This window comes from Rhipicephalus sanguineus, chromosome 4 (genome assembly GCF_013339695.2).
Source record: "Rhipicephalus sanguineus isolate Rsan-2018 chromosome 4, BIME_Rsan_1.4, whole genome shotgun sequence".
Classification (NCBI taxonomy): domain Eukaryota; kingdom Metazoa; phylum Arthropoda; class Arachnida; order Ixodida; family Ixodidae; genus Rhipicephalus; species Rhipicephalus sanguineus.
Genome location: NC_051179.1, coordinates 128,594,684 through 128,607,228, shown reverse-complemented (window position 1 = coordinate 128,607,228; position 12,545 = coordinate 128,594,684). Strand labels below are relative to the sequence as shown.

Genomic DNA, 12,545 nt, shown 5'->3' with positions numbered 1-12,545 from the left:
TCACACTCTTCCTAATTTGATCAATCGTTTTTTTCTTCACCCTTCCTAGTAAGTCATACTTAAAATGCACCTAATACTTTGAGTTGAATGCATTGTTTAGTGTAACATATCCAAAGTGGCTAGGCCATTTAGGCATGTCAAGACTGCCTTATAAGCAGGCCTCATCATAGGCATCAATTACAGGGGGCAATGAAACTTGTGCTGCCTCTGCCCCCCCCCCCTCCCCTTGGCTGAGATTTGCTTTTAGAGAGCTTGGCTTGGGTCCTAATCCATCGAAATAGGACTGTTTGCCGTTGTGTCTGGCAGCTATTTAACAGGGTCCTCTTTATTACCGCTTCTTTTCCTTTCAGTCTTTTAACATATGGATCTTGGGCCAGTGACAGGTCAAACATGCAGTAGAAAATGCCCCGGAAATGTATTTATATGTCTGGAATATGTTGTCTGGATGAACAACTGAAGTCTCCGCTTCAGCTATGGAAAGCTAAAAAAAGTACGCTTAGCAACATTGCTTGGTTCTAAAAAAAATAAAAAATGCTTCTGAGAAAAGAAAGCATCGCTGACACAGTGAGTCGGTGAACGCTTTCGCACAGACTTGTTCAGCAAGAAAGAAAAAAAATGCAATTTTTTGGATGTCTTTAAATGGCTGCCCCTTCGACCTGCCCGTAGAAGTGCTGAGAAAAGAAGATGATACGTGTCTTCGATTGGTCAGTAAAGGGTTCAGCTCTGTCGCTGAACAGTGACACGAATGCGCATGCTGAAAACAACTTTTGGCCCAAAAATTCGTAACCCGGCTTTGCGCAAGGTGCGTGGTACCAAATGGTATTTCCTATCGTAGGAGAATTATTTTTCCCCACCTTAAACAGGTTTCACTCGTATAATGAAAGCCACAGCGGTCTCAGTTCACCTGGCCACATTTCGATGGAGGCGAAATGGTAGAGTGGTTTCACTCGTATAATGAAAGCCACAGCGGTCTCAGTTCACCTGGCCACATTTCGATGGAGGCGAAATGGTAGAGATCCGCGTGCTTAGATATTGGCCCAGATGGTCACAATTTCCAGAGCCCTGCACTACGGCATCGCTCATAATCATATCCTGTTTTTGGGATGGAAAACCCCAACAATTATTATTATTAGCACAATTAAAGCTTCCTGTGCCAGCAATTACTCCATTCTGCCCTTGGTGGTACATGTTTTAACAAATTAAAGCATGACAATAAAAACACCAAAAAAGCCGAATAGCAGCACCACGAAACACAACAAAAACAAAGGGACATGGCTCTAAAACAAAACCGATGATGCGCTAATTTTCTGCACTCTGCCTCATGCTCAGTACAAGTATGCTTAAAAATAAATTTGGAGTATCCCACTAGAGCACATCATGATGAAATTGTGGTCCCGGCGCATAATTAAGAGACTAAAGTTATGCTAGAATATTGAATCAGAGGTCAGCTGACTGTCAAAAAAATTTATGTATTTCACATTTTCATTTCTACTACACGGCTGCTCAGCAGTCGGCCTACCCTCTTCCCTTTCCGTCACTATCTGGCTCAACTGAATTGGCGCTGAATAAAAGTCGCACTACTATATACAGAATGTTTCTTTTTTTCAGCCAATACAGATATTTTAGTAGAACAGACTGTTGGGCGAGTTGGTAATGCATTATGTGGAAAACTGCGCGAAAAACATAGACAAACATAGACGACACAAGCTCTTTTGTCGTCCGTTTCTTCCTTTGTCTACGTTTTTCGCGCAGTTTTCCACATAATAACAGATATTTTATTTAAAAAGTCACTGACGATTACGATACTGCCTAATGCGAATTCTGAGCGCAGCTTCGTGTTGGGGCAAGGCCAACTGTGTTTGAAGTTTTGACTATCCTCAAGGTAACGACTACACCATAAATCATAATTTGTGTGAAGTAGGACAGCGCCCACTACGCCATCATCTTTCTGTGAATAAGCAAGGTACCCGCTACAGATCTGTAAGGTATTATGTGCACTTTGTTGATGCTGCATGTGACTGATGACAATAATTATGGCTGAGCACTTTGCAGTGGGTGGGAAGCATTAAACCACACACTCGTTGCTCAATTAGCATTGTGTGATGACTGCTTGTTATTTTACTCTTCTATCGCGTTATATTACATTAACGCGATGCCTTGCCCGACCTGACACCTGTACGGGGTGTTTTCGCAAATGAGTTTCCAGCACCAGCATGGCTCTGTAGTAGAACACTTGACTGCCACGCAGAGGGCCCGGCTTCAAATCCCATCTGACCCTGGATATTTTTTTCTCATTTTATTTTTTCATGTCTATCGGTTACGCCACTGACGGTGACGGCAATGCAGCTCAACGCAGGAACGGGCGCCTAAGAGCTGAGCTCTAAAATTCTGACAGTCACACTCCAGTCGTTTTCCCACATGTACTCTATGTCAAGGCAAAAATACTATGCCGCAACTAAAATGACATGAGACTAATTAACAAAAACTCGTTAATTAACTTGAATTATTGACTTGAGAACACTTCTTCATATTAGAAGGTTGTAGTACGTGGCAATTCATGGCATAACCATTTTTTACAAGTCCACGAAAGTTGCACGTAATTCGAGATATTCATCATCGAATTGTAACGGCGAGATCGAAACTGAACGTGCCTGACACACACAAAATGCAGCCTCTCTACTACGTCAGACCGGAACTGCACGTGACAAGGAAGCGATAAAATTTGAATCAAGGCATAGCGAAGCAGACTGTACGTGGAACTTTCTTAATTTCTAAGAAATGGCTGTGCCATAAATTGGCATGCACCACAACTTTGTTATATAAACAACTGCCTTCAAGTCAATAATTAAAAAGTCAATTAATGAGTTTTTGCTAATTAGTCTCGCCCACGTCATTTTAGTTGCGGCAAAGTATTTGCGCCTCGACATAGAGTATGTGTGCGAAAACAACTGCAGCATGACTGTTATAGGATTTTTATAAAAAATCTGTATTGTTAAAAGAAAAATCGGCAGATCCCACGTACTGTGGGAGTCGATGTTATGTGTAGCGTGCGGCGGGAAGGTGACTGTCGCGTAATTTTTTTTACTGAGCCAAACGTTACAAAATGACGCTACAGATTTGTATAAATTTTATATGCACACATATATGTTGAAGAGCCGCATATGTGTTGTGTAACCAGTTGTTTACAGTTGGGTAGCGCTGCCAACGGCAACGTGGGTATTACCAACACCAGAAGAGATAAGCTGATATGTAGTGCTTATACTTGTCCCTTATGATGGAGAACGTACGCACATTTCACGAACCTGTGTGCATGTGTGGAAGAAGTTCTTGACAGTTCTTGAACAAGGTCATCATCACCGTGGTCAGTGAGCACCAGCAGCTGGTCATGACTTGTTATTAGATTCGGTCGTGATAACGGTGACGAGGGGTCCATGTGTAGTGAAGTATGAAGTATAGTACAGCTGTTAGAAATTGTGAATGCCTCGGTCGTTTCGTAGACAAATTGGCTGTCGATATAGGCCGTCGAGGCTGGTAGGCCTGGATAGTGCTACATAGACCAACATTAGTGGATGGTGCTTGTCGTATTTGTAGACTATCTGGGCGTATGTGGCCTACGTAGCCTAGACTACAAAGTGGCTGTCAGTCAGTCTGGCATCATCCTCGGTCAGCATGGGGCCATCGTCCAGCCTCGTAAGAAATGAGATCACGCTGCGGCATTCTGGTGGACTAAGTGCACTTTACAGTGCGATGATGTGAATATCATGTAGCGCCCTCGTTCGGGCGGCGCGCAAACCGGAGAGCGGGCGATGGCGATAGAAGAAAATAAAGAAGGCACTGGGCTGTGGCACGTGCAGCCTCGGCTCACGTTCTTTTGGCTGGCATCGATTATCCTTCAGGCATGTCTTTCCTTCGTTCCTGTAGCATAAGCCTACAATCATATGTAACTATCGTTGTATTCCTCCGGGGTCGAGCAATGCTTCCATATAGCTTGCTGAATCATAGGAATACAAATGTAATGTTTATTAGACTGCTATCAAAGCAGAGCCAACACTGGAACCACAGACGTTAATTTCACATGACGCCTGTATCGTAGGAGTACACATCGTGGGAGTATCATGTAGCGTTTATTGCTTCCTTGCAAAATTAGATAACGAGCACCAGAACCACAATTGACTCTGCACCGACATTACGCCTGCGTAGGCTGTTTTTCCAAACCAGTTTATAGACTTGGTGCTGCTCTGTGGTAGAATACCTGATTGCCACGCAGAATGCTTGGGTTCGATTCCTGCTGGAATCTTAATTTTCATTCTTTACATTCTTCGGGTCAACGCTGCCGATGTCGGTTTTTCTTAACGCTCTCGCGTTTAAGTACGAATGTCTGTTCTCGCCGTTCCTTGGTAGATATAAACTGTCAATAACCTGTGGCGCATACCTGTACACCGCGGGCCGTGGTAAACGGGTATGTGCCACACGTGCCTGGAGGAAAGAGTTTGACGACGTGCGCGACAGGATTTTCACGTTATTCATGTCATGACCCGACAGTCATATTCGTCAAATCCTCTTACCCTCCCATGCCAATTTCGTTCTACACCAAGCTAAGGAGGCGATCATGAGAGCACCCAGGCGTAGGCGGCTAGATAGATAGATAGGCGGGCGGAAGAAAGAAAGAAAGAAAAGAAGGAAGGAAGGAAGGAAGGAAGGAAGGAAGGAAGGAAGGAAGGAAGGAAGGAAGGAAGGAAGGAAGGTAGGTAGGTAGGTAGGTAGGTAGGTAGGTAGGTAGGGAAGGAAGGAAGGAAGGAAGGAAGGAAGGAAGGAAGGAAGGAAGGAAGGATGGAAGGCAGGGCAGGGCAGGGCAGGGCAGGGCAGGGCAGGCAGGAAGGAAGGAAGGAAGGAAGGAAGGAAGGAAGGAAGGAAGGAAGGAAAAAGAAAGAAAGGAAGAAAGAAAGGAAGGAAGGAAGAAAGGAAGAAAGAAAAGAAACACTCAAGTGCCAAAGGTTCGCTAAGAAATGCTTCGCATTTAAAAACTCCTTGTAAATAATATATGTGGAAAGACAGAAAAGGGGAAGGCCACTTAGGGCATATGCCTCCTTTGGGAAAATAAACTCTATGCCTACGGGGATCATATTCACCGAGTATAATGAGTTCTGTATTGTAGTGACAAAGTGGAATAGCTACTCCTGTATGTGGTTGTGTAAGTGACTGAAACATCATCTGTTGGTTTCATTCAAATAGTGTAGTGGCATTAGTGTGAAATGTGTCAACTGCTGTACTCGGTTGCTACCTAAGAAAATATGCCAACTCTGCCCACAGCCATCGCTGTCCCTCCCACAGAGAATTTGCATAAGTGCTCCATCCAGTAGCGCTTACTCATTTTCATGACGTCAAGCATTGCTAAAGTGTCTCAGATAGTTAACTTTTTCATACTGAAACATGCTTGTGTCACTGGTTTCATGTGGGAGAAACTTGAACGTTCTGGTAAATTTCATCAGGTCCTTGCTGCTCGGCCCAACGTAACGTTTCAGGCAGTGACAGCGAACCTTTAAAGAAGCATTGACATAAAATTTCAAGCTCGAGATGTGTCCTTCATTAGATTGCTCGGTATGCATACGTATTTTTCACCAAGTTTGAATTGCGGCTGTCACCTGGAAGTTGCTTTATTTCGAGGGCAAACAGCGTACAAATGTTCAGCGGGGCGTTCAGCACCCTGCGACATTGACATTACTGTGACGTGTTCGGTGTGGCCCAGTACCATCCTGAGTGACGATGCGCTAGTAGCCATGACGTCGACAATCTGAGTGTTCTTAGCGCCGACACCTGGAAACGTTCTCACTCCCAGTGGTTCTTGTCACATCTCATGCGTGATCTTTGTAGAGCCGCTTCGAATGATTTGTTGTGTGCTTGTCAGACAGCATGTTGGGGGACAGCTGTGAGCAACAGTCGTGTTCTCGGAAGTGCTGAATAAGTGGAAAGAGTGTGTCGTTCTGTTATAGGTATGGTACACACCAACACGTTCACAAGCTATCAACTTAGAGTAGGGTACAGAATAATGTCATACGCCAACAAGGAACACGCAAATAGCATTAATAGAGGATTTTAGTTCGTCCACAGACTTTGCGTTAGCATAATACTGAATTACTGTAGCCGTAACCGTGAGAAGCGAGATAGGTGGGCCCATGTGGCAGCGCAATGAAGAATGTGACATCCCCTGAATTGTTGTAGTGGAAACGGCAGCGGTGTAATTTCCCATTTGTTGCTTTGTAAACGTATGTATCTATCGTGGTTGTCCAAAGAAACAATATGTCCATATCATCATCATCCTGTAACCCAATATTCCTAAACCCCTTTGCATATATTGGAACACCGTATTCGGCAAAAGTCATACCAATGAGTGTGGCGCAAGCGCGCAACCCTCAGGCACCTCCTCATCGCTGCTTGGAACAGCATCCATTTCTGAATAGCTGTTTTGCAAAGGGTTGAAGCGAAAATAATTCACGACGTTGCGAATCATGGCAATTCCCAGTTTCAAAACGTTGTCTTCATCACTTGTCAATGTTGTTCACGGCAACGACGGCGATGCTGGTGACGACGTGATTGAACGTCTGCTCCTAGCAGACGAAATATAAGCTGAACCTCGCATCACTTCTATCTGTGGCCCCTGCTGTCTGGAGACGACCGCTGCCAGCATGACAAATTGGCGGGCTTGCCACCCTTTTTGAATCGTGCTCAATATTGGTCATATTAATCGACATAACAGATAGTTATTTGTCCCTCTGTTGCATTTAGTTGTGCATCACTGCTGGGGGGGTCGGTTGATAACTGCTTGTGGATGCAAAACTACTTACATGCGTAAATTTGACGTCAGTGCTCCGTTAACTCCTAGTATGCACAGTATTTACGTTAGCTGAGAAAAAGCACTTATAGTTCGAGCGGAAACAAGCTAGCACGATTCTCTTTCACAGGTGAGGGGCAGGTGCGCCGCAGTTCAATGAGTGGACCCAACATTTTTTTCGTAGGTTTTAACTGAATATAGTAATATAGAGAAACGGTTCCTTGCGTAATACACATGCGCCGTGGGTATATAGCTTAGCACATAGGGTGTCGCGCTGCCAATCTCGAGAGTGTGGGTTCGATTCCCAGTCATGGCGGCCGCATTTCAATGGCAGCGAAATGCAAAGAACACCCGCGTGCCTCGATTAGGTACACTTTACAGAACCCCAGGTGCTGGAAATGAATCCTGAGTCCCCCACTACGATGTGTCTCATTAATCATATCGTGGAATTGGCACGTAAGACCCCAGCAATTAATTAGTTATGTAATGCACATAAATGTGCTGGTAGTTTTGGCAAACAAAACACTGATATTATTCTAATCCTTGTAACTTTTTTTTTTGCTTTCTTCATATTTTCCAATTTGCTTCATATTAACTTTCATTTTTTTCATATGCTTCATGTTTTGGAATAAGAAGTGGTTTTTTTAGTTTTCTATGGATGTTTCTGTACAACAAAATAGTACAACAAAGAAATTTGGCTCTTTAGATATTGCATTAGAATTACATGTAAATCAGATTCTATTTTATGGCACCTGGTGTTTGCATCTATAAAGCATAGGATTTATGTACAGTAAGGCAGTAATTTTTGTGAAATGTGCTGGGTCGGTGTACTGTTGCCATAACAGTAGGATTGGTTTGGGTGAGGAAAGGTGGTCATCTACTTTGCCTACATGTAAAGTGACATTGTGTATTGCCAGCTGTTGCAGTCTAGTTCCACATAGTGTATGACACATAATTTGCATAGCCTTTGTGTGCTTTCGATGGCTTTGCAGGTTCCTTGTCATTTGCGTCCCTGGAGCAGTCTTCTTCTTTGGCGTCTGTGCGAGGTCGACTGCATTCCTGCCAGCAGTGCACCTATGTGACCCTGGACGAGTCATCTATGAACAGACACCTTCAGAAACACTTAGGGGAGCGCCCCTTACAGTGCCACTTGTGCCCAGCAGCATTCACTCAAAACTCTAAGCTGGTGGCTCATGTACGCACCCACACAGGAGAGCGCCCCTTTTCCTGTGTCCACTGCAATGCATCGTTTGCGATGAAAAGCCACCTCAATGAGCACAGGCGCACGCACACAGGAGAGCGTCCCTATTCCTGTGCCCACTGCAATGCATCATTTGTGATGAAAAGCCACCTTGTTGAGCACATGCGTATTCACACAGGAGAGCGTCCCTTCATCTGTGACCACTGTAGTGCATCCTTCTTGCAGAAAAACCACCTTGTCAGACACATCCGCACGCACACAGGAGAGCGCCCCTATTCCTGTGTTCACTGCAATGCATCCTTTTCGATGAAAGGCTACCTTGTTGAGCACATGCGCACTCACACAGGTGAGCGTCCCTTCTCCTGTGTCCACTGCAATGCATCCTTTTCACGGAGAAGTGGCCTCATGAAACACATTCCGCACAGCACTCAGGAGAGCGTCCCTTCTCCTGTACCCACTGCAGTGCATCTTTTGTGATGAAAAGCTACCTCGTTGAGCACATGCGCACTCACACAGGAGAGCGTCCCCACTCCTGCGTCCACTGCAATGCATCCTTTTTGCGGAAAAACCACCTCGTGAAACACATTCGCATGCACACAGGAGAGCGTCCCTTCTCCTGTGCCCACTGCAATGCATCTTTTACACGGAAACACCACCTGATGGACCACATATACTGCCGTCATGATAAAAAGGAGCCTTAAAGGTGAGGGGCCTACAGGCTTCCCCTGTAGGGGAGGTGTGACCGGGAATGCAGAGTTTGTTGACTACCCAGGTAGCACAAAATGGATAATTGACGTTTTACCAACGTTTATCCAATACGATAAAAACGTGTAGAAGACATCACGGAATAGAAGCTAAAAGTCTAGAAAACGTCGTATATCTCGTCTAATGTCTGGCTAGAATCTGTTTTTAACACCATCTAGAAAACGTTTTAAAAATGGCGCAGAAAATCCTATTCTGAAAAGGGATTGCTGGATACCTAAAATATCCCATTGCATTTTCTTTGAAAAGACGTTTTCAAGGTGTTTTTAAAACGTCATGCAGGATCTCTTTTTGCTGTTTTGTTTTTGTGCATGCAATTAGTGCATGTTTATAGAAAGCCGTCTCTGTTATAGTAATTACAGTTACTTTATTCTGTAATTGCTATTACAAAGTGAGAGCTCGGTAGATTCACAGACAAAAATGGTCATGTCGTAATTTATTATGTAATAGAGCAACAATTTTTGTACAGCATAGAAACGCCAAAACCGCAAAAGGAGATATAGCGTGCAACTAGCTAACATTATGCAGAAGCGGCAATAGAACACAAAATATCGCTGTAGTTAAAATGCAGCTGTATAGTGTCCAACCTTCAAGAATGCCACTTTTCATTCACAATTCATCATTAGCAAAATTGTCAAACAACTAACAATGCAATATGACAAAACTTAAGATCTGGCGCAGCCATTCTGCAATATGTAAGCGTCGTCTCAATTAGCTCTCTGAATGAAACACAAGGGTGAAGTGAGGAGAAATTGTCGAAAAGGGTATGTCACTGAAGCCAACGACTCGACAAGGGGACTAGTTTCCATCAGTGCCCTGACGAAGACGAGCCTCCATGTTGAAAACGTTCCATCAATGCTTCATCTTCTGCTGAACTTTATTCTTGTAAGAAGGAGATAGAGAAGGATAGAGGATAAGCACGGAGGTTAACTAGCGTCCAGTTTGCTAAAGTAAAAGGGAGTAAAAATAGAAACACATTTCACAACACGAACACACAGATGAGGTATCACAGGCGGTCACTCAATTCTGTTGCCTTGAGGTATTGCAGGAGGGCTCGTGTGGTTTTCTGGGCTGACGTACGTGCTGTGAAGGCGGACTCCCAAGATCTTTCCTTCAGTAAAGGCACGAAGTTCCTCATCAAGTCTCCTGAAGGCACCCTGGCACACAGTTGCGGTTATCACACATTTATGAATCTGTCATACCAGTCCGATAGATGAATGAGTTAGAAGACGCCACACCGAACCACAGCCAACAGAGCAACACAGCAAAGAAACGTGGACAGGAGTAAGTGCGGTCCTGTCGTCTTATACTGTCCACATTTTAGGAGCTTGCTCGCCAAGCTTCTTATGCTCGTGCCTTGTCCATCGCGCTGTATCCGCTAGTTCTTATTGCTCCCGCTAAAGGCGCAGCTGTGCTCTCTCCGGTGATTCAAGCGCGCTCACTCTATGGCGCCGCGCCGCACACTCCGCTGCACACTCGGCGCGTGCTCTCGTTAGATAGGTGACCGCTAGAGGGCCGCGCCCATATACAGCGCTTGCTCTCGGCGCGCTTCCTTTCTCTTCGCCGGGAGCTCACTCAGTGCACTTCGCTACCGCTACTCGGCATGAACACCCAAGAAGCCAAGGCAGCGGGGCTGAGAGCTCGCAAGGCAGCAGCCACGCGGGCTTGCCGCCAAGACCCTGCGGTGAGAGCCGGCGAAGCGGGAGAGACGCCGGCAGCAAGCAAAAGCCACCATCGATCCAGAGGCGGCGGCAGCGGCGAGGGCTCGCGCAGCCGGAGAAGCGCGGAAGCGGTGTAAACTTGTTTGTATAATGTATATGTAGTCCATCAAATTGTAAATTGTGTACATAGTCCATCAAAACGTAAAAGTGTGTTTATAGTACGTCAAAATGTAAATTAAACGTGCATATGATGTGTGTGTATATAATATATATAAGATATATATATGTAACAAAGTGGTCACGTCTTTATATGACTATAGAGGAATTTGTACGGAGGATGCACAGGTTACCCGATCATCTCCGAGCAAGCTCCTCTAACATCATTCACTTCGTGGATATGGCGTGGTTTTTTTTTTTTTTTTTTTCAGTGCGCTTCAACCTAAATTTCCGAACATGAGACTCACCAACTTGCTCAAATACTCAGCAGAAAGGAGGCATGCATCGAGCACCTGGTGTGTGTCTTCCTTCGTTTCAAAACAATCATTTAGTAGCGCTACTTAAAAGAGCAGTGACACAAGATTTCAAGCTCGAGATGTGGCCTTTCACTTCATAGCTTGGTATGCAAAAGTTTTTTGAGCGGAGTATGAATTGCATCCGTTTCGTAGAAATCTTAGCGTACGAAAGCTCAACGGCGCGTTCAGCACCCTGCGACATCGACAGTATATGACGTTCTCAACGGGCCCTGCAGGCCACGCCCCAGGCGTTGAGTGACAATGCGCTAGTGGCGATAACGTCAACGATCTCAGTGTTGTCATCGTGGTGCCGACTAGCAGCGACGCCTGGCAGCGGCATCACTTCGATTGTCTGGGTTGGTTGTTTCAAGTCATGCGCCTTCGCCGCACCGCTTCGAATTATTTGTCGTGTCCTCGTCAGCCTATGATAATTGGGAGTGGTGGTCTCAACTGCATTACGTGCCACCATGACGTGAAACAGTTGTGCACGACCACGGCCGGTCTAGAGGGGCGCGCTCGCTCCTTCCCTTACGGCCTGAGCAGCAGCCGGGAGTACAATCGGCGCGCTCCGCGTGAGGGCGTCGCGAGCCAACCGCCCAAAGCGCGTTTCGCCGCATGTGCTTCGTGTTGTAAACCAGCTGTGCCCGGCCAATTTCTCGTGCTAATTACTTCTTTCAGTTGTAGCAAGCGGTGAAGGAAGTACAGGTGCGTGTGGGGACAGTCTGCCTCTCTCACGCAGCGCTACTAGCAACAACAAGATTTTTTAAGACCCGACCGCCTTATATTCGATGGCGGCGAAAATGCCCGAGGCCCGTGTGCTTAGATTTAGGTGCACGTTAGAGAACCCCAGCTGCCACAGCAGTGCATTTTTGGTGGGCCACGCATATTTACAACGTCACAGAAGGATTCGGCCTTTTTATTTTCGAGTAACCAAAAGAATGCGAAATTCAGTTTCTAGATCTCTAAGTTTCTGCCTGATAAAACTTGCTCGATGTACCACCCTAGAATGGAAAAACCATTGTTGAACTATAATTCAGCACATTCTAAGATAGTGAAGAATGGCGTAGCGACTTCATGCGTCAAATCAGCCCTAAAAAAATTGTGCAAGCATCTAATGGAAGAAAGTGTTTCGACCCAGGCCGACCGCTTAAAAGAAGCCAGTTTTCCAGATGAGAGCATCCTTCTGGCATGTGAAACGAATCGCCACGAGATTAGACAGGTGAAGACCAAGGAACGGGTCGGGGAGACCCAGGATGAAGGCGGGAGCAAAAAAGCAGATAGCCGTTGTTCCATAGATGCACAACACGTTACATAGATTAAAGAAGGTAGTGCCGAGGTATGGTGTGCGTATGCTGTTCTCAGCCAAAAACAAATTGGCAAAGATATGCCCTGCAGTACACAGGTTGGCAAACAAAAAAAAGCCGAAACCAACCATGGGTGTGGCATATCACACATGACACCAAGTTCACTAATTGCAAAAAAGATGTAAACGATGCTCCTTTTACATGCGGAAATCATTACATCGGTCAAACTGGCCGACGCCTAAATGTACGTCTTGGCAAACACAAAAGCTCATTAAA

At 45.4% G+C, this 12,545-nt stretch overlaps 2 protein-coding genes across 9 annotated transcripts in view; one reads left to right on the top strand and one right to left on the bottom strand.

Annotated features, from left to right (window-relative positions):
• LOC119390678 (gastrula zinc finger protein XlCGF57.1-like) overlaps window positions 1–9,953 on the top strand; it is a 37,254-nt gene extending 27,301 nt beyond the window's left edge. The window contains exons 4-5 of the mRNA XM_049415140.1: window positions 7,822–8,376; window positions 8,463–9,953. Coding sequence (XP_049271097.1) covers window positions 7,822–8,376; window positions 8,463–8,731 — 824 coding nt within the window. The 3' untranslated portion in view covers window positions 8,732–9,953. The remainder of the gene's footprint in view (window positions 1–7,821; window positions 8,377–8,462) is intronic.
• The window catches only part of LOC119390677 (gastrula zinc finger protein XlCGF57.1), a 963,551-nt gene that overhangs the window by 329,578 nt on the left and 621,428 nt on the right, over window positions 1–12,545 (bottom strand). The gene's annotated exons all lie outside the window — the stretch shown is intronic.